This window comes from Ambystoma mexicanum, chromosome 9 (assembly GCF_040938575.1).
Source record: "Ambystoma mexicanum isolate Mex_15411 chromosome 9, UKY_AmexF1_1, whole genome shotgun sequence".
Classification (NCBI taxonomy): domain Eukaryota; kingdom Metazoa; phylum Chordata; class Amphibia; order Caudata; family Ambystomatidae; genus Ambystoma; species Ambystoma mexicanum.
This window is the reverse complement of record NC_090931.1, coordinates 616,938,860-616,966,321: the sequence shown is the minus strand read 5'-3', so window position 1 is coordinate 616,966,321 and position 27,462 is coordinate 616,938,860. Positions and strand designations below refer to the sequence as shown.

General features: G+C 47.8%; 1 protein-coding gene across 14 annotated transcripts in view; it reads right to left on the bottom strand.

Moving 5' to 3' along the window:
• The window catches only part of MYO18A (myosin XVIIIA), a 1,313,149-nt gene that overhangs the window by 598,471 nt on the left and 687,216 nt on the right, over window positions 1–27,462 (bottom strand). For all 14 annotated transcript variants that reach the window (XM_069615286.1, XM_069615296.1, XM_069615289.1 and 11 more), the window contains 2 exons: window positions 13,581–13,681; window positions 2,783–2,846 (listed from right to left, as the gene is read on the bottom strand). In XM_069615286.1, the coding sequence (XP_069471387.1) occupies window positions 2,783–2,846; window positions 13,581–13,681 (165 nt within the window). The remainder of the gene's footprint in view (window positions 1–2,782; window positions 2,847–13,580; window positions 13,682–27,462) is intronic.

Sequence of the window (27,462 nt, the reverse complement as noted above, 5' to 3'; positions counted from 1 at the left end):
TCGAGGGGGTTTCAGGGTGCTTTGCAGCCCTTGAAACCGAGTTAGTGGTGGGAGACAGCTGTGGGTACCAGGCAGCAGGCAGTTAGGCAAGCAAGGCTGGACGGATGTCTGCAGGCTGTCCTGCGCGGCAGCTCAGAGCCGAGAATCATTGTCTCTGTGCTGGTTGGCAGATCTGGAATGCTGGTCGAGGCGGCTCAAACAGCTCTTATGACTGCAGCGTGACAACTGTCAGAGGTGCAGCCGGATGCGGTTCGAGGACTCTACTGTCTTGAAAATGTCCTTAAAAAGATGGACGCTGGATGATGCTTGTGTGGCACTCCACCTAGCTTCTTCGCAGGGCTCTTGTCCTTTCAAGGTGGACAGCCTAAAGCTCAGGAGAGTGATTGCAGACAACAGCCTTGTCCTTTGTCCAGAGACTCTACCGCACTTCCCACCTAGGAAGCTTTCTTGCAGAACCTAGCAGGGCACCCTGTGTGCTGCCTGGGTACTGGTTCTGGAGCTGCTGGATGGGCCCTCCGAGTCCAGTATCTCCCTCTGTTCCCTGGCAGATGTTAACGGGGGGATCTTGCTTCTCTCTTGGGACTCCTGGCATTCCTTCACTGGTGGAAAATTTAAGGTAGACTACCTTCAGCTCGGGTGCAAATGGGTCCTTCTTACTCCTTTCGAAGTCTTCAGATGATCTGTCAAGTGAGGGGTTCACCCTCTCTTAAGGCCAAACGGGCCCCAGTAATTGGTGCAGGCTAAGCCCACCTTAATGTACCAATCCTGGATCCCCACCAACAATCTTCTGATATGCATGAGGTCAGGACCAGAGTGCTCTGCAAGAGGACAGACAAGGGGGTGAGACCATATACCAAAGTCCCACCCATCCCCTGTCTGTTGTAGATCAAAGTGTCGCTCGGTTAACTGAGCCCTCTGTGACTCTTGATTAAAGCGCAGGGTTCCCTTGAAGTTTGTGCTGGGAGTAGGCTTCCTGTCTCACCCAAACCACATACTTCTCCCCTCTGAGAGGGTGCTGCACTGCAGGGACAACTGCGGTAACTGCTGGACCCAGACAGGCCATTCACTGCCTTTCATACAGAGGTGGGAACTAGCTTCAAGTTGACACATTGCATACCAAAAGGGTGTTAGTCCCGCCTTCCTGTTGTCTGTTCGGCAACAAAGCCCACTCAACAGGCTTGTTTCAATGATCTCGTTAGTATGCACTGCCACCAGCCAGAGGACAAAAGGAATGCAGATCCATGGAGCCTTTGATATTTAAGTTAGGCTGCCCATGCTGGAGGAAGGTGTGCCTTCCCCTTCTTGAGATGCTTTGATGTACCTGGGGATGTCACATTCCAGCTGAACATGATAGGCGAAGACGGCGCCTGTAGGCTATGTCCTCCTGGAGTACAAGCGACTATGTTTTTGGCGGGAAGCAGATGGACTATGTGCGGAATGTCCTTTTCATTTATCAAAAAATCAAAAAGCCCGGGCAGGCGCACTCTCCCCGTGCGGATGGTCGAATTACTCACACTGCTGGTTGAAGGGCAGATGACATTAAGCTTTCCAGGTACGAATGGAAACGCTGCTCCACAGGCAATGGCCGTGCACGAAAGTAGCAACACGAACATTCCTGCTCTGGCGAGGAAGGGAAGCCCAAATGAAATCACATATTGCCCATCTTATTGACTTCTTCCAGCAAGGCAGATTAGTATTCAAATTGGAATTACACACCAGCATCAGTAGAACTGATCATGAAAACCACCCCATTAATAAGGTAGTTTAGGAACACTCCTGCATCGGTATTGCTGACAGCGCTTTTGTGAAAAGCCAAACATGGCAGGCCGCATTAAAGCCTCAGCAGCGTTCCAATAGATGTGTACGTATTTTCTTTTTGGATGTAGTGCCTGCATATTTTTTCGGAAAAATAGGTCTTGATGAGAGAACAGCTTGTGTCCAGTGTGGTGCTGCAGATCAGAGATGTACAGACATCTCTCGTTCAAATGCGTAGCCAATCTCTGGCAAAAGACACGAAGTGGGCATTCGGTGGTGATTAAAAGACCAGCAAGGCCTTTGATCAAAAATAAGTGCATAGAATGTGGCTGTCATTGCTTAACGTCCTACGGCAGGAGTGAAATGCTTTGCCAGATGGAAATTCCACAGGCCACCGCCTAATGGCTTCTCTTGGTTCTAGTAAGAAAAAGGCCACGTAAAAGTTCAGTGTGTCAGGGACCTTGCGTTTTCCCTACGCGAATGCGATGCTTCCTTTCAAAGAAAAGTCAAGCCGATAGAATGTCTGCCACAGTTATGTGCCTGCGTGGCCGGGTATTTTTGAGTTGATCCAAACGTAGCCCGAGGCTACCGCCGTGCTCTGCTAGGAACCCCGACTGAGTTCTTGCATTGTTGGACTGCCAGCAGCCGTTCCCCAGGAGCAGGCATCTGGCCACAAGGAGCATCTTTACTTGCCCCGACACTTGAGTCCTGCCCTTTGAATCCTAAGAGAACTCTAGAGAAGCAATCACACACAGGAGAAAACAAACACGTAGGAATATTCACTCGCTAGCAATGAAAACAGCAACTGCAAGAATGCAACGTCCAGGAACAGTCATACGCCAGCACTACCATCGCTGTCCAGAAAAGTCACAAAATCATTTAGAATGCCGCTCGATAACATTGCACAGGAACTGCCCACATCAGCATTTACTAAATCCTCGGCATCATCCAAACAACAGATGCAACGACACTGCTCAGAAACAGTCACACACCAACATGACCAACTGCCGATCATCTATTAAGTTACCTTGGACAATGGAGCTATCCCAAAGACATTATTTTCTGCCAAGTGGTTAAAGTGCAGCTCGGTTCTGAGGGAAAAAAGAATTGCATTACAAAAAACATAAATCAAAAGGGCGAGTTCTTTTGGAGCTTGGAAGAATACATGTATACAGCCCTCCAGATAAGCAGTGCACATCTCAGTTTTATTCCCTAAATTAGGTAATTACTTCCACCCAAAAAAACGAGCAACGAAGGGCGATTACAACAATTTGCCACATGTGATTACAAACTATTGATCTACGGCCTGATTTGTCCATGTGGACTTTACTATGTAAGGAAGACACCCCGAAAAATTAAAGAGAATAACAGAACACAAATCTAACATCAGAACGAAAAATTTCAAATCCCCAATAGCCAGACACTTTATGGCAAAGATAGATTCAATAGCACAGCTTAAATTCTTAGTTTTGGAACTGGTGAGAATGCCTCAGATCCAGGCGAGAAATGTATTGGATCCACAAACTGGACTCAATGAACCCGACCGGAATGAACAACCCATTTTTTGTAACTCCTAGACCGGGATTCGGATGGTAAACCATCCCATTGAATGTCATTTTCCAACATAATTACATCTAATTTGACTCATTTGTATCACTGACATCTCCACACGACTTATTGTCAAATTGCAGATGACGTAGAACTCTGCATTTTATTAATTTACCATGCTTGTGTATGTGACAACATTAGACATTGAAAAGGATGTTTGAATTAGAAAATTGTGCACTTAATTACTGTACACCGCTATTTAGCAGGTAATGGCAGAACAGTACATAATGTCAACACATCAAGTACTGTGGACACACTAGTCGAAACACGTGTCATCAGCAGGGGCACTACGTGCTACGAGATCTCCAATACATTTTGAAACCTAAAAATTACTGGCACAGATCTCCAGGAGTTTTCTTTTGCTTTTCTCTTGATTGTGGTGAGATTTTGGTTTTTCTATGCCAACTCCAGTGAGACGCGTCACACAGTGTAGCTAGAACAACCAACACAACCACGCATATTGTAAATGAAACAGGTATCTAAGGAGTCACCAGCTAGACCAGCCTCAAGAAAAGCCAAACTTTGTGTACATTTTTCACCGTGCTATACAATGTTGCATAGACCAATCCGCAAGCATTTTCTCTGCTATAATCAGCATTATACGTATTTAGAGGTAGATCGGTGTGTGCCCTGCAGATAAGGGGAAGCCAATGATGTACTAACCCCTATGTATATTATAGGTACCTATGTTTCCTTAACCAATCCTTCCATTCAATAGGTTTTGTAATTTGCCACGTAGAATGATGTCACAGATGATGCATATTGGGTATATAACCTCTGTAAAATCAAGTTTGTGTATGAGTGTGCGAGCATGAACCTGTTCGCCAGTTTGCCCTGCTTTATTGAATTGAGAATAAAGCAGTATTTTGCTATATCTTCAGAGTCCGTCCGATTATTTGGTCCGAGATCTTTATTGGTTATTCCATCTAGCACAAGAGACGCTTTAAGGTGCTAGAGCACACAATGACAACCTACTAGAGACCCACATAAAACCCAAGTCCTCTGTCGACTAAGCTATAAATACAAGGTAGTCATCTCTCAATTATCAATCTGGGTTTGAAGTAAACACTGGCATCCCAGAAAACGTTATGACCCTGAGCTCCTGGTAAAGAAAGGAGAGGACTTGGGGTACCAACCAACCTAGAAACGAAATATAATTATCTCTCTATAAATCTCGCTTTGAAGTAAACACTGCTAACACAGACTTTTATATGACCCTAAATTCCTGAAATGCAGATGACGTGGGGCTTCTGGTGGGCCAAAACACGTTAAAAGCCTTCATATGGATAGCACTTATTTTAGAACAAAAGCCATGTTGTTGAAAGAACACCAACTTATATTGAAACATGATGATGGGTAGGTTCCACTTAACCCCCTTATTTGCAGGTCAAAAAGAATTTGATTAAAATTAACATTTCAATTCTCCTGCATCTTAGCCCAAGTCCCACCAACCCAGTATATACTACAGTGAATGGAACAAGTTACTTACCTGTAACTCCTGTTCTCCAGCATTGGTCTCTTTCATAGATTCACATGCTGTGAATATTCCCCGCCGACAGGCTGGGAATCCTTGGTCCTCCGTAAAATAGAGCAGTATGAATTAAACTGAAACCTTAGTCACTTTAATGCTCCATTGTCGTTGTTTTGGGTCATACTGCCTATAGCCAATAAGAAATACTCCCTTAGCTCCTCCCCTGTCAGCCATCTTCAGATTTGGCAAGCGCACGTTAGTGGCAGTAAGAGCTATATGACGTGCCCTGAGGGGTATGAGGTACGGTCGCATGTGAATCTATGAGATACCCATGCTGGAGAACAGGAGTTACAGATAAGTAACTTGTTCCTTCTGCAGCATTGGATCTTTCATAGATTCACATGCTGTAAATAGATTACAAAGCAGTAACAATTAACAATACAAGGGTGGAGGAGCGCTCTGTATCACTTACCACAGGAGACTTATCAACCTTATGCGAACAGGTTTCGTAGAACTGCCTGGCCAACTCGACTTCTCTACGGAATCCCTGTCGACGCAGTGGAAGCTGGTGAATGTGTGCACCGATCTCCATGTGGCTGTGCAGCAGATGTCTGGCAGTGGGATCCCGGAGAGAAATGCAGTGGTCGCAGCCACTGCTCTACTGGAAAGCGTCCGGGATCTGTCGGGGGTGGTCTGGCCGCCTGCTGGTGGCAGAAGGAGATGCAGGCCACAATTCATCTAGCAATCAAAGATTTGGAGACAGCTTTGCAGGGCCCTGTAGGTCCAAATGCGACAAATAGTTGGTCCGTTAAATGGAACAACTTTGTGTAGGCCACATAGTACTTGAGGGCACGCACCACATCCAGCGTGTGCAGGGTGCACTGCGCCGGAGATGCGGGAGAGCCAAAAAACACTGGCAACACCACCTGCTGGTTAAGGTGGAAGGATGAAGGTACTTTAGGTATTAACTTTGGATTAATTTGCAGTAGAGCCTGGTCCTTGCGGATGATCAAATAAGGCGGTTTTGAAGGAAATGCCTGCATCTCTCCTACTCGTCTTGCCGAAGTAATTGCCACCAAAAATGCTGTCTTCCACAACAGGTGCTAGATGGACGTATGGTGTATGGGCTCAAAAGGGGGTCTCGTAAGCCTTGTGAGCAGTACGTTGAGTTCCCAGGCTGGAGCGGGCGGCAGACTGATGGGAATGAATGAAATAGTCCTTGTAGGAATTCTTTCACTAGCCGATGAGACCAGAGGCAACACCTTGCAGTGGAATGGTGGCATATGGAGATTGTGGCTAGGTGCATTCTAATGGGGCAGTGCGTCAAACCTAACTCTGCCAGAGACAAGAGCTACAGCAGCAGTTCCTCAGGCCTGATTGTCAGGGGATGCAGGTTATGGTTCCTGCTCCACACCTGGAAATGCTTCCACTTGCTCTTGTAGCATGTCAGAGTGGCCAGAGCTCTTGACTTAGCCAGCACTCCCAAGCAAGCCTGCGGGAGGGTTAGAGTCCCGAATTCTAGGAACACAGGAACCATGCCATCAAACAGAGAGGCTGGATCGTGATGCAGACTGTTCCCTGGTTCCTGGATAAGAGCGACTGGTGCAGGGCCAGTCTGATGTCAGCTGTCGCCGAAAGAGCCGGGAACTCTGAGTACCATACTGTCTTTCTCTGCCACGCAGTGGCCACTAATATCAGTCTGCACCAATATTGTTTGAAAGTGTGTAGGACTCGCGGCACCAGAAGAATTGGGGGAAATGCATAAAGAAATGTCCCCTCCCATGGGAACGCAAAGGCATCCCCCAAACTGTCCGGGTGGGGAAACCAGCTGGCAAAGGCCTTGCAGGGGCTGTTGTTGATTGTGGCAAACAGGTCGATCGCTGGGGTGTCCCACTCCTGAAACAACAGGTGAAGCTGGTCTTCTTGCAACTCCCCGCTGAGGGAGTCCACCAGAGTGTTGTGGATCCCTGGTAGATGGAGGGAAATCAGGAACATGTTCTGTTGCAGGGACCAATGTGAGAGTGCTTGGGCGTCCTTGGAAAGCTTGGGGACCTGGTCCACCCCTTGCTTGCAGATATAAAACATCGACGTTGTGTTGTCTGTGTAAATCCGGACCACTTTCCCGCCGAGCAGGGAGAGGAAAGACTTCAGTGCCCGGAATAACGCCCGTAGCTCCAGCAGGTTGATCTGCTGAGTCTTCTACGTCACTTATCACAAACCCCTGGTGAGCTGGTATTGGCAGTGGGCTCCCCAGTCCTCCAGGAAAGTGTCGATAGTGACAGTGACTTGATAGCCCGGGAGTCTGAAGGGGGCACCTTGCAGGATGTGTTCTCTCACAGACCACCAGAGCAGGCCCTTCCTGAATGTTGGAGTCAGCATAAGACAGTCCTCCCAGGAGCCTGAAGCTTGTACCCATCTGGCATCCAAGAATTCTTGCACTGGTCTCATGCGCAGTCTGTAGTTGGTGACCAGTGGGATGCATGAAGACAACATCCCCAGCAAATACTTGTAGCTGCGAACCGTGGGCGGTCGGGTCTTGCTGAGGCAGTGCACCTTCTGCAGAAGGGTTGTCACTCACTCGTCCGAGGGCCTGCCTCTGGAAGTGCTGTGTCTAGCAAGGAAACCGAGGTACAGTGCCGTCCAAGAGGGGGCCAGCTGCAACTTTGGGAAAATGATGAAGAACCCGAGTTGTTGAAGACATTGGATCGTGACAGCGGTTTTGGACTCTGCAAGAGAGTAGGAGGGGGCTCTTATTAATCAGTCGTCTAAGTATGGGTAGATGTGGACTCCTCTCCACCACAGGTGAGCCACCAGAGGGGCCGATCTGAGCCCGAAGGGAAGAGCCTTCAACTGATCGTGCACTTCTGCCACCACGAAACAAAGGTAGCGCCGGTGTGAAGGGCAAATAGGAATCTTAAAGTATGCGTTCTCGAGATTGAGGAACACTAGGAAATCCCCCTGCTGCAGCTGGGATATAACCTGTTGCAATTTTACCACGCAAAAGGTTTGTGCCTTTAGAAATGTGTTGAGCACTCTTAGGTCTACTATGGGTCTCCAACCCCCTGGTTTCTTCACCGTGCCCTTTTTTCTTACCAGGAAGTAGCAGGAATACACCCCTTCAGCATCTCGTCTCTGGGGACCTTTTCCACAGTGCCCTTTTCGTAGCAGAGACTGCACTTCCTGGACCAGGAGGAGCTGCATTTTTTCTGGTCTGCGTACCAGAGGAATGTCTGGAGGATACTTTATGCACTCCAGCAAGTGCCCCTGATGGAGGAGGGACAGCACCCAGTCGCCGGATGTTACTCAAGCCCATTCGTCAACTAAATTTGATAGACTACTCCCCCCACTGTGGTGCTGAAGTGGGAGGCTCTGGCTCTCGCCGGTCATGCTTGCTTGACAGACTGGCCCCTAGGCTGGGTGGAGCCTCTGAGTTGCTGGAAACCCTTGTAGGACTGGGTTCGCTTCCTGCACTGATCCCCTGATGAATAAGGGCTCCTGTAGGACGAGGACGACTGGTACGTACTGCGATTGTCCTGTGAAGTTCTGTTAGAACGCCCTTTCCCCAAACGAAAGGACCGCCGCCTGTGTTGTAATGTGCCCAGGGAGCAGGCGGTTTCACTTTCCGTCGTTATGGCCTATAGGGCCTCATCCACCTTTTTCACAAGCAAGGGTGTGGCATCAAAAGGCATGTCTGTAACCAGGGATTGGACATCTGGTTGAAAGACCGTGGCCTTGAGCCAACCTTGTCGGCGTAGGACAACTCCATTACCCATCTGGTGATAGCTCGTGTACACAAAGTCGGTCGAGACAGCGATGGAATGGTCAGATGCAATCGCACCCTCATGGAGAGAATATCCAGTGCCTCATGGTTCTTGTCCTCGGGCAAGAATTCAAGCAGGGGCCCCAACTTGCACCATAACTCGCGACCATAGCCGGCGAGTATGGCAATAGCGTTCGCCGCCTTGATAGTCGTGGCAGCTGTCGTGATGATTCTTTGCCGAAGGCGTCATGGCGCTTGCCCTCCTTGTCCGTGGGCACTGAGCAGGAGGAAGATGGGTTGGCCGACCTCTTTCTGGCTGCTGCAGAAATGACAGTCTGGGGTTGGCTGGGTGCAGAGACAGGCAGCAGCGCTCTCTGGAGCCCTGTATTTTTAGTCGAAACGGTCCTTCTTTGGAGGTGCAGTTGCAGGGTGCGCCATGGCAACTAGGCCGTCCTCCTATATGTCCTCCAGTAGTGGTATTGACATGATGACTTCCTGCGTTGTTCTCTGCGCTGAAGACGTTCAGTTTAGCACCGGAGGAGCCAAGAAAGGAGAACATCATTGACGCTCTAGACATGAGCGCATGGAAAGCTCCTACTTCATCAGGGGGAGAATCCCTGAGAGGAACCTCATCTGGCTCACCATCCGCAGTGATGAAATCGTCGAACTCATCTGCTTGATCAGAATGTGTGGGAGACGTGCCCTCCTCAGGCTCCGTGTCCGCTCCCTCATCCGTCAGTAACTCCGGTGCTGACCGGTGCCTTTGCGACTTGGAGGGGGGCGATGAATCTCGTGCCCCTTTCTGAAGGGTCCTGGGGCCTCAGCCGGCCTGTCTGCTGGGTTCAGCAACCAGTAGTCTTAAGGGCACTGCATGCAAGGTTGCCACCAGTGTCGTCAGTGTTGACAAAAGATCCAATTATACGTTCCTTTGAGGGAATGGTTGCTGATGCTGGACTGCTCCTGTTGATGGCATGGGATCCCATTGGGGCAAAGGTTGTAGAGGCTATACCAACCCTGCTGATGGAAAGGGGGTTCCAAAATGGTGGTCTAATGAGGCTTGCCTCACCCCGCGGTGGACTCCTCAGTGGCACTGTCCTAGGGGAAGAGGGCTGCTGTGACAACAGCTTCCTCCTCTTCCGATTGTGAAAGACTTGGTTCTGGGACCACAAGGCCACCTGGTAATAGAGCCACCCCCAGGTTTGGAAACACAGTTTGTGGACAATATGGCTGTGCTTCTGCTTTGTTGGTTCTGGTATCAGTACCAACAGCTGTGTTGACAACGGACTGGCAGGATCTTTGACTCTATGGGGCCGCCGACGGCGGTATGTCGACGAAGCACTTGTGGTCGATGCGCTCGTGATTGTAGCCATCGAGGTTGAGGTCGATGATGGTCTTGTCGTCTTGGTTGATGATGGTCATGGTGTCGACAGCTTTGCAGAGGACAACGCAGTAGATGATTTTGTCACCGACAATGTCTTAGATGGCTCCGTCGTCGATGATGACAAGTCTGCAGACTTTGCCGCCTGCTTCGCCGACGAGGAAGTTGCGGTCGATGATTTTGGTGCAGATGACTTGGATTGCGACAAAGGCGGCCTTGTAGAAGACTGTGATAAGGTCGGAGAGGAATGCTCACCAGACTTGGAGCTGGACCTCGAGGTAAATGCTTCCTTGGGACGATGGAAAGAGCTTCTGTCCTTTTTCTGCCCTGCCTCTCCCTTTGTACCGACCTTCGTGAGGCCCGGTCCTTGTAGGATTACCTCGAGCCATTGCCTGAAGCTTCCTTCTGCCTTTTCTCACTTATGGCTCAGTTGTCGTGCGATATGTACCTCTTACTTGAGGTGGTTCACTGGGACGTCCAGCCCTGCCGTAACGAGGCATAACTTCATACAGAAGCCAAGTCAGAGGCCTCGCCAGCGTCTTCCAGCCAAGCAACGATACGGCGGTGTCAGTCCTTCAGCGTCTTTGATGAGAAAGACTGGCAGATCTCGCAGTCCTTAATGACATGTTGGGGGCGAAGGTGAAGGCAATAGAGGCATTCCTCGTGGTTATCTTCCACATAAACGTTCAGCCTACAACGGACACATATCCTGAACAGGCACTTTCTTGTGGATTCCGCCATGAGGTAGGCCCAACTGCGAAGCTGACTTGTATTTGACGTTTACTGGCGGTGGGAATGTTGGACGGAAGTCTTGTTGGCAGTGCGTTGCCGATTGTCAAATGATGTCGAAGAAAACACTTTTTTCATAGAAAATAAAAAATTATCCTAGATTGATCTAAGAAAATTGTAGAAGAAGATTTTAGAGGACTCGCAACACTAACGTGTGTGTGTGCGTGTGCGTGTGCGTGTGTATATATATATATTACTCGGCTGCACAATTACGGGCCCTTGGCAAAGGTAAATGATCCATCATTTGTGCCTCTACAGACATCCTATCTTCTTGGGGTCTTGTGAAAGACTCTGGGCTGTCAGACTCTATGGACCATGGAATTAATTTAGTTTGGGATATTAGAGGCCAAAACTATTGCATTCGAGTACAGAGGGGGAGAAATGACATGTGGAGGGACACACAACTTGTAGGCGTTGCTTATTTACCCACCCATTGACTGCCCGTGACCATGCTAATCCCTATGGCAGTCCCCATCCAGTTCCTGCCCCACCCCACCCAAAATACCTCCTCATTGGAACTCTTTGAGCTCACTTTAATCAAGTCTTACCATCAAACGTTGTACTCCAAGTGCCTGCCAGTGTTATTTCAAAGCAGTCGTAGAGTTAATGCCTTAATTGGAGCTGTAAACCCGATACTGGTGTAATAAAAATGTCTTACCCAGGTCTGCCTTCCACCATTCGAACACTATGGGGGTCATTACGACCCAGGCGGTAAGTACGCCAACTTTACCACCATGGTGTAAACTATGTTTACACCATGGTAGATGGTGGATTTACCGCCCCATTCCAAGGTGAGTGGGGCGGTAAATCCCCATTTCCCATTTTACCCTTCCCCATTCCCATTTTTGCCCCATAGGGCATAACGGCAGTGGGGAAGGCGCTAATTACGCCACCGTAAATTACGGTGGCGTAATTAGCACCAAGGCGGTTTAGCGCCATGGATTTTAACGGCTGCTAGAAGCAGCCGTTAAAATCGGAATCAGGCGTTAAGGGTTAACGACGGCGTTAACCCTTAACCCCTGAGTTGTAATGAGGCCCTATGTGTCCTTTACCGAAGTCCTGTTAAAAACAAGCATTGTCAAAGCCAACAGTTTTGGCTTGTATGTAAGTATTAGACATTTGGCAGGCACTGTTATTGGATGCCCAGGTACACGCGCCATTTGGCAACTGCTACCATCAATGGGCAGTTAATAGTACTATGGCAGTGGCTGGCAAGTGACTTTCCCAGATTTACACAAAAGCCCAAACTGTTGGCATTGCCAATGCTTGCTTTCCAAATGCTACATAACTGGACAATGGGCCTCACTACGAATCCGCCGGTAAGCCTGCCAGACTTTTAAAGTTTTACCGGCACCTAACTTCCCAGTGCAACTGGGAGATTACAAGTCCAGCGGCCCAGGAAGTCAGGCGCTGATAAAATATTAGTCCCCATTCCCATAGATTCCCATAGGACTCTATGGGGGTGGGACTTGGAGGCACTGGCACCGTTGCCAACGGTGCCGGCGCTTCTGGGAATGGTCTGCCTACGGTGTGCGCCTGGCAGGGTCAGACCTGTCGGGCGCAGCGGCCCCAGCAGGCAAACTCATTGTTTGCCGGTGCAGAACCAAGGGTGCCGGTGAGCTTACCGGAAAACTTGTAATGAGGTCCAATATGTTAGTAACAGCCTGCAGCCAAATTAGATCCATTGTTAATATTGCATGCTTTCTTCTGATATCCTGCCCTTTGTGTGAAAGTGCACTTCACTGACACCTCCTAATTATCACATACGATATACTTCATGTTTCTTCTATGTTATGGGACCTTGTTTTATTTTTCGATGTTTCTGCCCTGCAAGTAAATCATTTTCAATTGAGGAAGCACTGAGCTGTGGTGAATGAGCAGTGGATTACCAAGGAATACTGATCGCAAAGGCTAAAAACAGTTCGCCGAGTAAGTGTGCCTGATAGATCGGATTAGGACGAAGATATTCAGGGAATGCCATTGGGGAAACGCAGGAATGTTTGGCTCTAGGCATTGGGCAACCGCAAAGTATCCATTGACATCGCTTCTGAGATGGCCCATTGTTTAAGCAGTGGATTTCTGGTATTTATTAGGCACACCATTGGTAGGGGTTCCATGCATACATTAAATCAAAGTTCTGCAACCTGCGGCTCTCCAGACGTTATTGACCAGAAGTCGCATGATCTCGGCCCATTGACTAGGATGGCGAGGGCTGATGGGATTTAAAGTCCAAAACATTTGTAGCCCCAAAGTATGGCGGCCCCTGCATTAGATGGTAACAAAGGAATAGTCTTTACACCACAGAATGTATTACTGGAGAAACTTGTGGAGCATGGAATAGAGAACATTTACAGTTTGTGGGGAACATGTAACGGCCATGCCGAAAGGGGGCCCTGGGTGCTCTTTGAAGAGAAGGGTCTTCATTTGCTGTTCAAGTGCACAGGGGTGGGCGAGAGTCTGAAGTTGATGCATATGGGATTCAGAGTCTGGGGGCGTCGATTGATGAGGCTGGTTTCCTGGTTGCTTCTTTTTTTGTATTTATGCTGCTCTGACCTGGTCAGGCCCTGACTTCTGCCAATAGGGTGACTCCTAGAAATGGCGACTTGGTCTTCTCGACAATTTTATATATAATGCAGCTGGCTTTGAAGGTGATGCACACCCATAGGGGTAGCCAGAAAGTATTGAGGTGTGCGGGCGATATGTGGTCTATGGTGTAAGCATTCCAAATGCAAAAGCCTGAAGGGCTTGATCCCCCCCCCCCCCCGCACCCCCCTGAGCCCCCAACCCCCTTCAAGTAACCTGCTGACACAGAAGCTTACTTGAGGTTGGTGTCTGCACCTGACACCAGGTAGTAGAAGACTTTGAAGGTCGCCTCGTTCTCTGGCCGTTTTGCAACCCGCAGTTTTTCCAGTAGCATAGTCTGTTGGGAAAAAAAGGAGAATAGTGGATTAACTTACTTTATAAGGAAAACGTGTAATGGGAGGTTATCAACCATTAGCCATGAGGCAGGACAGGAGGTCACTTAAAGCCGATAGCGAAGATATTTTAAAGTCATATGAAAATACACCCCAAAAGATCAACACAAGTTTAGGACCCGTTTTGCATCTGAGCGTAAGGAATAGGGTAAACCAAACATGATGCTTCACAGTTGTTCCCACAAAGAGCGTTCTAGAACTCGATAGGGATTGCCTACCCCAAAAAACGACTGTATGGACCTTGCACACATTCTCTTGCAGAATTGAAGACTGAACTAGAGGTACACAGTTGTGTTGAAACTCTTCACAAGGAACCAGCGGTAGGATAGTTGGACTTGAATGTAGACATATGCATCAACTAAGGTGAGGGGTGTGTGTGTGCGCGTGTGCGTGTGTCAGAATGAGATTATACATGCATCACCTCCATCACTCACCTAAGACATTTATGAAAACACACATTTCATCCAAATCTCTGTTGCTTGATAAAGAAGATTTGATTGGAGCAGGTCCATGACTTCCTCCAGCCATATACCAAATATCAGAAATTGGCCGGTTAAGGATAGCACAGTGGCACAAAAAAGCAACCACTCCTGGGAGTCACTGACTGGGGACCAAGCAGGGGAACGTACATTTACTTCTCGCTTGTTGACATGATAAATGTAAAATGTGAAGTCACGTTTGCCTAGTTCTATGCATGCCCAATTTGGCAGTTATGACAACGTAGGACTGTGATCTATCGATTGGGATGCTGACACACTGACGCAATTCGATTAAGTAGGAAAGATGGGATCAAAACTCTTGTGACTCTGGAGACCTCAACTCATAGTTCTGCACTACTGTTAAAAGATGCCAGTCCAAATGCTGGCTACCCACACTCTGTACAGCGTTCCGCTACTCTTGAGCAAGGTTTGCGCTTTAAACAATTAAATAAATACAGATAAATTAGGGCTGCTTTCCTTGTGCTGAGACCTGCTGGAAATCTGTGGATGACTGAGCATTGTTCTTAAACCTCCTTTGAAAAAGAGGTGGAGTCAGTTCTGCGATCCCTGTTGCATCCCTCAGAGTGGTGTCATTTCACCAAAATGTAGGAGTAGAAAAGACTCGCACAAACCAGGATTCCTATGACACCACAGTGTGACAGATTGGCATCTTGAGGTTGTGAAAGCACTGCCTTTTTTGATTTTCATAACATAAAATGATGTAGGTAGTTATGTTACTTAAAGGGAGGTCTGTTAATCAGACCTCCCACTTTCACAAATGCTCCAGGCCAAAATGATAGTGCATAAATGTGGCTTTGTGGAGACAGCCTCCTGGTGCCAAGCAACAGCACTGCAGCGGCACACTGCAGTTCAAAGGTCACATATGCATTCCTGAATGCCGATGGAACACAAACTTCACTGGTTTCCAAACTCAATTCATTGTATCCCTTAGTCAGTCTGGTGGCACGTAGATCTTTAGATTTAAGCTATGTCTGGTTGTGACTATTAAGAACACACAATTATACAGCCACAGCAATTTGATATAACACTAATGTCAGCTATATTATCAGTGCGAAGCTATGACAAGACTAATGTACATTGGTGTATGGCCCGACTGTCCCCACAGCTGCTATATGGGACAATAGGCAGGTTTGCTGCCACTTTGATTCTCCCATTAAAAAAAAGTAACCACTTCTTCCCAGGGCATAGAAACTTCCCCCAGGAGGTCTCCTGGGAACCAGTGCTTCAAAGGCAGCACGAACACAACAAATTGACTCTCAAACTAGTCCCTTTGTAGTCCGCAGGCATGTGGATGGGACGTGGCTAAAGTAGGCAGAGAGGAAAGGTGGGCTGAGAGAAGTGTCCCACTATCATGGTTTCTGTTAGGGATCTGTTCCTTTCCCTGCCCTCCCTTTTCCTGCAGGCAAAGTACTCAGGGTCTGATGTCATAAGGCAAAAAGCACTTGTTACAACAACCTAGATTGGACCCCTTACAGCGGGCTAGCTTTATGCCATTCCCATGTGAAAACCTGCCTTTAAAAAGGACCCCCCCTCATTCTTTCATTCCTCTATGGACCATCAAGAGAAAATAGATTTGTTTAACTCTGATAGGAGTGCAGTCTATTCCTAAATCATTTGCCATAGAGGTTAAGACATGCAAGGTAGAGGAAAGCTGTCCCCTAATCATACACAGGGAGTGGGGTGACTGCTTCTGGATGAATGACTCACTGGTGGCTGCAACGCAAACAGGCTCCATGAAGTAGGAGTGGAGAAACTAAGTTCTCACCTTGCTCTGGGGTCGATGGATTGAGAGTCCCAGCAACCCAGAAGCAGCTGAAATCCTGTTTCACAGCCTCGAGACGCCTTTGTGCTGGATCGACTGTGGTCAACTCCTTCAAGTCGCAACAGGACCCATAGTGCTGCTTTTGACACTCTAAGCAAACTTACAACCAATGTCTGCACCTTAAGCCATCCAGATCCCGACTCCACCAATTTAAGTGGACTGTCTTGATTCACCCCACTGGAGGCACAACCATCATGAGAGCAACTGACTCAAGCACCGATTCAAACTGCTGGAGGTGTGTGAACTCCCAGTCGGGACGTGTGATTTGATACAGCAGAGGCCATCATTTTGCAGCCAACTCGACCACTGCTCAGACCATTGGAAGACATTGTCTCTCCGTTTGAACGCTGACTCTACACTTCGTGAGCTTGCCTCTTCAAACTGACTTAATGCAGACCGCCAGTGGGACCCGATTGACTCAAAACTTTTAAATCTCATCTAGAAGCGTGACTCGACTCGTCTGCTAAGCCCTAAAAAACAAGAATAAGGTACTGTGAAGAGGTCCACTTTTGTGACCATAGTGACTTTAAAGCCCCCCTCTACCCTTTTCTTCCAAATATATATATTGAACATTGAAATGGTTGCCCAATCTTACTCCCTGAACAAACATCTACCCTGAGTGCCCTTTCTCACAAGTCTGCATTCTCTGGGTTTTCTTTCACTGGAGTGGTGTGATTAAGTCAGAATCAGGAGACGGATAACTCATTGTGGTTTCAACTCAGTAGCTTTATTTCAGTCCTAAAACCCTGTACTAGGCCTATGACTTCCTATGCTAAGGAAACGAAAAGGGTGCATGTCAGAATGTCATACAAATCAAGTCTGGCTGCTGTCTACAAACCTAAACCAGCCTGATCCCTAGCCCTACCACTACAAAGGGAAAAAAAGATCAGAACACTAAATCATTTAAGGCCTTTTGGCCAAATGGTATATTCTTGGTCGATTTCTTACGTACCCTAGAATGTCGCAGGATTAGAGAAGTGGTTCTTGCCCTAAGCAGGATTCCAATATGATCCCCAGCAAATATCTCTGGGCCGAGTAGAAAACATCTCTAGGCCTCCTGGCCTGCTATTCAGTTACAGTCCTGTACAAAGAAAAGTCCTCTCAAATGTCCTTGGATCGCCGGGCCTTGTCCGGTCCAGAATCCCTTAGGCTCCTACCCCTCCCTGGGGTCTCGGGTTGCACACCCCCCTTTTGGGGTTGATCTGATGGCAGCCCACTCTGGGCCCAATAGATTATCTCCCCACCATGGGGTTTTAGGATTCACACACCCTCATTGTGTACCTGGTCTCACAGCCCCTATTGTGCAGTTTGCCTTTGCACCCCGACTTGGGGTATATGGATTCTTGCCCCGCTTTGGCCTGTCCAGTGCCTAAGCCCTGCTTGGGCTCTTTGGCTTCTCATTCCAGTTTAGGGTATATCCAGGCCTGTCTGCCCTCCTCCCGGGTTCAGTGAATGCATGGCATACCTGGATTGCTATGGCGGGGTTCCCCTGGAAAGGCAGCAGCACAGCCCCGGCTTCGTTTTGGTCTTCCAAGTTGGTGCAAAGGCTTCAGTGCTTCCCAATGTTTAGTGACTGAACTTCAGCATTGGCTTCAGCTGGCATAGGTGGACCACGTTTCATGCATTCACACCTCTTCTCTTGTTTGTGGGGCCAAACTTCTCCAGCTCCAGGCCTGGTTCCAGGTGGAACCATTCCGTGGGCTCTTTCGCTCCTCCGCGCTCCATGCCGTCTGCATGGGACCGCTTCCTGACCCACCTCTCTGTCTCGGCCCTGCAGGATTCCTTGCCTCTCTCTCTCTTCTGGTGCCAAAATAATTGTGGTAGCTAAGAGTGAAGGACGTTGGGTGAGAAAAGTAGGAAATGTTTTCTCTGTGTTTCCAGCCTTCAAATTGTTACCGGCAGCAGCTGTTTTGCCGGCAGTTTACTGCTGATCAGCAGAATAGGACACATTTCCCCAGGTATGGGAATTTGTGTAATGCACGATCAGCTGATAAGCAAAAGAGTGTTGTGCGGGCAGAAAGGAATGCAGAGAGGGGGAAGTGCTAAGGGCCAGGGATTGGAGGCATATTGGGAGGGTTCATCAAAAGGGGCCAGGCCCAGAGAACTTTGAGGAAACGCATGCATGTCCTGTCAGCTCTATGTGTCCGGGGCTCGGTCATGCGAGGGTTTGAGGCAGTGGGAGCCTGTGGTCCTGCCCTCCCTCTAAATGATGAAAGTGAATTGGTTGCTGGAGCCGAGAGATCAGGGTTATAATTGGGGGACATAACCGATGAGAAGGACCGAGATGCTCAAACTGCATGGGAACAGCCTGGCATCCACGAAATGATGGCCTGGCCTGTCCCAAATGGCAGGCTGCATCTTCATAACAGAGCAGTCAGGTCCAAAATATGAGAGTGTATCTTTTCTTTATTTGTGAAACCACTACTACACATTTGCATGCATTCTTAAAAGCACCCACTTTGATGAATTTATTGCACAGCCATATATGTTTAATATCTATTCTTCTTCTTTCGGGATAAAATCATAGAACGAATACTTAGCAACCACTTAAAGGAAGCCACAGAACCACTGCCGTGGTGATGGACATCGCATGGGTGGTTATTAACAATCTAATTTAAGATTAGGGATGTACCGAAATTCGGCTTTTCGGACGACGTTCAGCTGAAAAATAGCTCTTCGGCAGAATAGTTTCTGCCATAGTGACTCGAAGTCCATTTCCTATGATTAGCTGTCTTCTCCTTGTTTGGGAGATGACCGCCAATCATAGAAAATGTTGTAGTGGCTAGTCTACAGAAGCCAAATAAGCGGTTTGCTTATTGGCTACTGAAGCCTGAGCACAAAGGAAGCAGCCTCTGCACGTTGAAATGGGAAGTGAGGGAAGGGAGCAGTTCTTCCCTTCCCTCACTTACCATAAGCGACTGCTTACCAGGCAAGTCCCCTCCACCCTTCTCTCTCCAGCACACGGTGAGGCTGCTGGGGTGTTCTGCACCCCACGGCCTCACCATATTGCCCACCCTTGCTTCCAGTTGTGCCACCGGTGCAAGGCCGGTGACCTCACATTTATTTTCTGAAAAAGGGGACCGCTCTACTGTCCAGGAGCAGCCCCCAGACTCATGAGGCCGCCAGGGGACTTTACTGCCCGGCAGCCTCGAAATGTGCAAAGTGCCCTTCTCCCAACTCACGGTGAGGCCACTGGGGTGTTTGGCACACCCGTGGCCTCGCCTGCCCCCTCCCCCCCACTCACTCACTCACTCCTTTTGTGACAGGCTATTTGAATAGTAACCAAGGGGAGTTTTGGGATATAATGTAATGCAAACTGTGCAATCTTAATATTTATTATTCAGCAACACTGGCCAGAATAGTGGCCCACTTTGACCTAAAAACTGCCCCACACTAGCCTTTCACGTTTTTGTTTCGGGCATTGACATATTGCCCTATAGGCCAGTCCCAGTGGGTAAGGCCGGTGGCCTGACATTTATTTTATGATAAAGGGGGCCACTCCACTGTCCTGGAGTGCCTTCCTCCCCCCACATCCCCGATTGACACAAGACCACAGAGGGGCATTGCTGCCCAGCGGCCTCGAAATATGAAGTACCCCTCACCCCTCTCCAAAACGGTGAGGCCCAGCCAGGGTCAGACTGGGCCACAGTTGCAAATGGCAACTCATTCCTTTTGTGACAAACTATTGGAATAATAACCAAGAGAGTTTTTGGATAAAATGTAAATGCCCATTGTGCAATTTAAATAATATTTATTCAGCAACATTGGGCAAAAAAGAGGCCCAATTTGACCTAAAAACTTTTAAAAAGCTTTTTAATAAGCTTACAGAGATATGTGTCCATTTAATAACCATCAATACCCATGCAATAGAATGTCTCCTTAGTTTATTCATTGAAATGTTGATTATTATTTTCTAGAAAACAGTTTACCTAAAAAAAATTAAAATAAACTATTCGGCTCACTATTCGGCTCCGGCCAAATAGCTGGACCAACTATTCGATATTCAGCTGAATAGTAAATTAACTATTCAGAACACCCCTACATAAGATATATAGTGAAAAGGGAAAGCAATAGTGGCACTAATGGAATGCAGGTTGTTTGCTATGATCTTTAAGAGGTAGAGGTTGGGGCAGTGGACATCGTAGGACATGAAGTGCCCTTCTCTTGCAATGTATTATGTTGTTTGCTTGTACTGTCGTTCAATGGCACAGATTGACAGGTCTTGTTTTTCCTGCAATTGTATGTCCGGGCTTGTATAAATGCAAGTACAGTACCGTTTGAACACATAATGCTGACCAATTGTACCTGTAATGTCCATGTGCAGTGCTGCACTAAATGCCTTACACTGCCCCCACAAGGTGACGGGATCCCGCAAATTCCCCCAAACGCCAGTCTCCTCTTTTTCTTCACTGAATACATTGTAAATTGTTTCAATGATCTATTTGATAGGCAAACGGCAGTGACTGAATGGCAAAATCAAAACGTACGTCAGGTGCTTCAAAGGCCCAGTCTTCCTTTATCTTTCGTTGTCTTTCTTGTATCAGTAGAGCCTGAAGAAGGGTCCTTTCTCATTCTGGAATCTCGCAAAGCCTTTCAAGCCTGCTTACAGTTTTGTCTGCTTTTGGGGCAGAGGGGCGGTTGAATCCTGCAGTTCTCTATGTAATGTAATTTTCTGCATCTGGTTTAATCTGTCTGATGTTACAGAAAAACGAAACTGAGATGTTTATTCAGGGTAGCACCGGCAGAGTCTTTCTAGTTTTAAGCCCTTTCCTCGCCTCAGGACGCGTTTATCAATTTCAGGGGTCTGCAACCAACGGCTCCCTAGGTGTCTGGGCTTCAACTCTCATGATCCCTCACCATTGACTAGGCGGGCTAAGGTTGATGGCAGTTTTAGTAAAAAACATACAGCAAGCCAAAGGTCAAAAAACCCTTATTTACTGAATAGTCCAACTTTACTGTCACACAGCGGACATAATCGCCAAATGTGGCAGAAAAGGCAATTGAGTTTACAAAGGGTTTTATTAACACATGTGCATAGGTGTGGCCAAAATAAACAAATAGCATCTTAAATAAACTAAAAGTTGTCAGGTTGGTTCTTCTCCTCGGTGGAGCATTGCTCTGGGAAAACCTATCCAAAGAAAATAGGTCTCTCATGAAAGTAACTTTTCCCAAATCAAGTTCTGCCAGTACACTGTACACCCACAGTCTGGATGTCCTCCAGCAAATCCAGTGTGCGCAAAGGCTGGGGTTTTATGGGGTTTCTGCAGCCTATTTTTCACAGTTTCTTTACGTTATTGTCGCTTGAGCTCTCAGTCACAGGTTTAAGGGTTCCCGCACCTTGTTTGACAACATTCTCATGGTCTTTTCTCCATGACCCTTATCCCATAATTGTGCATGGAATCCATAAGTGGGACTATGAGAGGCAGGCCTTCTGGGATGGACTTGTGCCAGAGGATGGCAGGAGGTTGCTCTGACACTGTGACTGGGTTCCCAATAGCTCCCCCACCTCCTTTTCTGCCTTCCTGAGGTTTCACCATTCCTTCACTGCCTTCAATACTTCCTCCACTCCCTCTGCTTCACTTTTCTGTTCTTTCCTTATCCACCCCATATCAATAGTTTTCCTCTCCTGGACCCCTGTGGGCCCCTCTCTCACACCACGTAAGATACTCAAAGTCTCTTTAAATCCTCCCAACTTCTTCACTCCTTTCGGCACCCTCTGTACCCCTTTTGTCACTTCTATTATTTCCCCAGCCTCCTGGGTCTTCCTTCTGCCAGCCAACTGGATCTCTTAGCTTTCCATTTTGCGGGTCTTTCTTCACGCGGACCTCCTGGGTCCCCCCTGAATCCTCTGGTCTCCTCCTCTCACCAGCCTTCCAGGTCTCTCGTCCAGCCTTCTGCTCTCCCCAGGTGCGAGAGGCTACGCTTCAGTCTCCAGCCTCTTTGCCAGCTTGTTCTCTTCCGCTCTTCAGCCTGCACTGAGGGAGTTGTTCCTCCTACCACCACCACCTACTAACTGAGCTCTCGAGGGTTTAAAGGGCTTGGGCCCCTCCTTTCAGCCCTGCTCTGGTGGAATGAGGATCGGGTGTGGTCGTTTCACATGGGGAAACTTGGGAATCCTACTTCTCTGATCCTGGAAGGATCTGGACCGCACCTTTGAGAACCACGTGCACCATATTGGAGCTCTTAGCCCTCTCTTGCTCCTTATGCTGCTGGCTGGCTGTCTTGGGTATATCTCAGTCTAGTTCATGTCTCCCTCTTTGTTTACATATATTTGGGAGCAGCGTCCGCAACCACGCAAGGGGAGCTGAGCGTACCAGCCCTGCTGGCCCCGCAGGAACACCACTCATTGAATTTCTTTAAGGGGCCAGAGTATCGACTGTTATCCTATGACAAAGTGCTAATTTTCCTATTCCACCATCCACTAACTCGGACCAAGCAGGGCAATTTGCCACATTACTTACAGATGAGCTGCTTCCATACCAGGCGCCCAGAATACCCATCTGTGGTTAAGACCAAGGTCAAATTGAGGTTGAATTGTGGGCAGACAGTCTTTCTGGGAGTGGGATACTAGATTCTCAAGGTGGAAAAGGGCCGAAATGCAACTGGCAGGTAAAACAGGAGCTCGAATAGAAGCAACTTACTGTTTTCCTCCTACTGGTAGACACATGGTGTGGTGGAGATACCGGCAGAGAGTTTAAGGTTACCACGATGGTATGGGGTGGCTTGCTTACTCCAAAGGAAGGAGACCTGTATTGTGCAGATTCACAGATGACGGCATTCTCAGTACAATGCAACTTTGGCCTAGTGTTTATTAGTAGTCAGCTGGCTCCTATGTACATGTTCGCCTACAGCATATTAAGTGGCTTAACTGCGCAGAGATATCGCAAGTTATTATTGTGTCGTGTGTGTAAGATATGCGAGTATCTCTGTGCAACAATGTCGGGATGTTTGCGCATCAGCAGAATTGTAACTATTTTACGACTTTAAAAGTGAATAGAAAGACACAACCAAGAGGAAGTTGAAGTGAAAAGAAAAGAAAGAGGGTGCATGGGAAGGGTCTCTACTTTTTACACAAGAAAAAGAAATTAAAAAGTAACACTACTGCAACACATCATCGGCAGTCTCAGCACCAAAGTAACATGTATCTTTAATAGAAGGCGGCAAGAGTGGGTCGGGGGCAGAGGGGAATGAACTAAGTGAACAAACGGGTTAGTGCTTTAAACCTTACAAAGATTGTGTTCACCTTCCTTTCCTTCTCGACTTCACAAACCCATCGGCTTTGCAGCACTCACAAGTTTTGCTAAATTTCGAGAATGTCCAGTCTTGCTGCAAATTCCACACTCATGAAGTCCCACTGCCAAAACATCCATTCGTCCACAATCACTAACTCTAAACTTGAGAAGACGAGAAGTCGAGCCTTTGCCAACACGGACTCAAGACTCTGGAACTCTTGCCTAGCCTCAGTGCCCAATGCGCCCTGTTTGTAAACATTATGCAATCTACTCATGATTGAACTCTTCTGCAGCACCCGAAACTGGCTCACATCACTTTGTGACTGGACTAAATCTCCGTAGCTCTGGCACCTGTACGGCTGATCATCCTCGTTTTCAGTACTCTTATGATACTTAAAGCATTGTATGCCAAAACGATGGAGTATAATGCTTTTCCTACAACAAGCTTAAAGGAAAGTGAGAAGTCCTGCATTTACTGATGCGCTGGGTTGAAATGTGCAATTTTGACTTTTGCTACCTCTTTTTCATGTGCCGTATAGTTTATGTAAATTTTTAAAAATGAGAAAAAAGCGTTATAATCCCCATAGTTCAGTGGTTGGCGGGTACGGTCAAGCTGATGTCACTTCTTTTGGTGTGATGTAACAGTCTGGACAGACCAAGCTGAAGCAGACTGAATGCAGGCTGCGGCATCAATCCAACAATGTCCTATCGCCCTGACTCCACCCTCCCCTTGCCATGTCAGCAACAAAGAAAAGCCATGGTTCCTTTAGGGAAAATGTCATGGAAGTGAATGGAGTCAGACAAAACATCAGAAGTCACAGGGATAGGAATGATGAATAGAATGCCCTGGTTTATAGTATCTAATACGTAGGAAAAGCACAGCCACTCTAGGAATGTGACTAGTCTGGCCCTTTAAGGCATACACTTTTCTGTGTATTCTTCTTCACTCTCGCCAACCTCCCCACAGATGTGCGAGAAGTGATTAGCAGACATGTTATTACTGAATGCAAAGCTCCTCTGATAATGGCTGCAGTTCCCCTGCATCGGTCTCCTGGGAGGAGCATTGACCGATAAGAGCCCTGCTTATCTCAGGTCACATTTGAAAGAAGGTCGAGAAAATCAATGGGGTCTGAGAGCTGCCCGTCAGGCGTGTCTTGAGATGTCACCAGTCATGATGAGGGGGGTGTGTGCATGTTGTGAGACGTATGACGGGCTTGCAGGCGCACCAAGGCGCTTCTCATCGTCTACACCATCGCTGCAGCAGAGTACAACACTCGCAGCTACGGAGGCTTCCAACGCGATCCCAGCCCTTCCCAGGGAGCTGAATGTGAGATCAGTCGCAGTATCTGCCATGCTATCAAGGGAAGACCAGGCTACGCCAAAAGCAATTATAACTTTCCCAGCAGCGTGCACCTCCATCCCCGAGGCTTATCACCGTCTGGAGCATTGAGTATGCCGCGGGCTCGGAAGGAGAAGTAGTTCGCTACAGATGTTGGCTCTTGTGAGCATTTCATCTCCTTAGACATTCAAAGGGCTTTGAAAATTAGATAAATTCATGCAGGGACTGCAGCTCAGGACGCTGTTCTGACACGGGACTCCTTGGATCCCAACGGCAGCTGGTCGAACAATTGACATCTTTGTCTAATGAACTGAAGATACCAAATGAACTAACATTAGGGGTTAATCCTCTTCGCTTGACTAGCCTGCGCCGATGCATAGAACCCCAGGGTTGAGAAATGACTCAATGGCAGAACTTGACATCTGCCTGGATCATCTCTACACTGGTCTCTGGGGCTCGCATACTTGAATGTTGCATTAAATTATTTGCTTGCACCGAGAAGCCTCTACTACCTCCCATCTGTTTCAGAGTCAATTTTAAACACACAGAACCTACATGGCTCATCTTGCAAACCCAACTTTGCATGTTAGGTGGCTTCATTTGAGTTTCCTGATGGAGCCCCAAATGGCAAGAACTTATAAGTCCTATTTGCAACCACCAGAGTTGATGCCCTAAGTACAGATCTATGTTACTTCCAGGCTAGCATCGCACTTTATAAATCGCATTCATGCATATGCAATGGAGGCAATAACTGAAGGCAAAACCTTAGGTCAAGTTGGAGTTAAAGTGTGGGAGCACCAAGTCTCCCTAATTAAAGGGAGGAAAAGTGTGCCACATATTCACAAACATAATAAGTTGTAATGTGCAGTTGCTCCTGGACCTCTACATTACCACCAAGACCTGATGCGTAATAGCTCTAAGAATTTCCCTCAAAGGAAGATGATGTGGTTAGTTGCTGACGGTGGACACTTGAGACCTAGGCTGTATTGTCCAAATTAAATGTTCAGAGTCTGCCTACCCATCATATTTGTGTTTCTGAAATCTGGCCTCAACTGGATCCCAAAAACAACAGTGTTCTTTGTAGAGGACCTCCTGTTGGGGACGCTCTTCCTATAGTATATTTTCTCAGTATCACTCCGGTGATTGAATGAGCTACAATTGTGTTACATCAAACATTAAATGTATTTTGTTGGATTTTTCTATGGCAGCAACCCAGGGCTAAGCCGTTTTGTAGCACTCCCAGACAAGTCCCAAGGAATCGGACCTTTCACAATCATCTGGAGACATTCAAACCAGTTAAGTGGAGAGGGAATGTAGTGGGAGATCTGATGAGCACAAAACAATTCACAGAGATTAGAGAAAGCAGGAACAAGATGGAGGAATCAGGAAGACGAGGCAGGCGAGCAGCAAGAACTCCATATGTAAGGATTCTCAGCAGCCCACTCCAAAGGAGATCTTCAAATGAAGTCTCAAGTCGTCTGCGGAAGAAGAGGTGAATCTCCAACTCTGTGATGGACAGTGGCAGATTGTTCTGGGGGAGGCATCCTGCAGTTTCAAGCTGCTTGCCACAGAGTTTCTTTTTTTTTGAAGACTGAAAGCAAGATGAGGTTTCCGATCTGAGTGGTCTAGGGTGGAGTTATTTCCTTATTTTATGTCAAAGGTACAGTAGGCCTTTGTTCTAGTAGTCTGTGAAGAAGGCAAAGGATATTGAAATCAATTGTCTCTCTAACCAGGAACCAGGCAAGCGCCCAACAAGCTTGAGTGTTGTGGTCTCTGGCTTTGAGGCCTAGTATGAGCACGTAGCCGCCTTATTTTGAATCACTTGCACTGGTAGGTAAGGTTCTTGGGCAGCTGTGAATTCCTTGATGCCGTTACTTTGCTTTCCCCCCGAAGGGGGACCCTTGCCATGGGGCCAGGGAGGTGAGGCTGCTACCTGGTACTCAGCGGGAGGATCCCATGGAAGGGGACCCCTTCTGTGGAGGAAGTCGGGGACTTTCAAGGGAGAATGCAGTATAACTACCACTTTACCCCTGACACACACACCCCCCACACTCTTAGTGCCAAAACACACCCATCCTCTTTACCTCCTCGTTCTATTCATAGTTACTTTATGCAGAGTAGACAGATCTGAGTATGAGTAAAACTATACTGTGCCAAGGAAGAGTATGGAAAACCTGGAAAGCTATAGCTCCATAGTTACTGGCAAGAAGAAGAAAGGAGGATTGAAGAGCCCTTTGCGGAACCAAAGCGAACATACTAGCTTTCAACTACACAGCAGCCGGCCAAAGATAAAAAGAGATGAAGGACTCCCCTCATCATCTGATCCTCCCTGGAGGAACAGCGAGCTGGAGGGAGCTGTCGTGCAGAGAACAGGGACCAAGGAAGACCGGGACGCTGGCTAGACAGCAGACGCATCTCAGGGGAGCACACCGCCGAGACACAAGGACCACAGCAGGAGTAACGGGTATCTGGCAGTGAGCTGGAGAGCGGAAGGAGGATCCGCTGTACATGTGAGGGACCAAGGGCTGTGGCACTGCCGCATGACTTCCAGGGGCAAGAGAAGCCCAAAGAAGATGGGAGTCTGAGAAAGAGAAGCAACCCACAGAGCCGGGATAAGAAACGCGCCCCAGGGGTTGAGAGAATCAGTAAAGAAAATTGGGTTAATGAATTGGGAATTGCTCTAGGAAGGGCAGGACAAAGACCCTGTCGAGACCCTGAGGGGCGCAGTTCAACCAAATCAGGGCACAAGATAAATCCCCTGGGTAAACCCAGTTGCTGAGAATAGTCGGAGTGCATGAATCATCATCTTCCTCATACCAGTACTTGGAAGAAT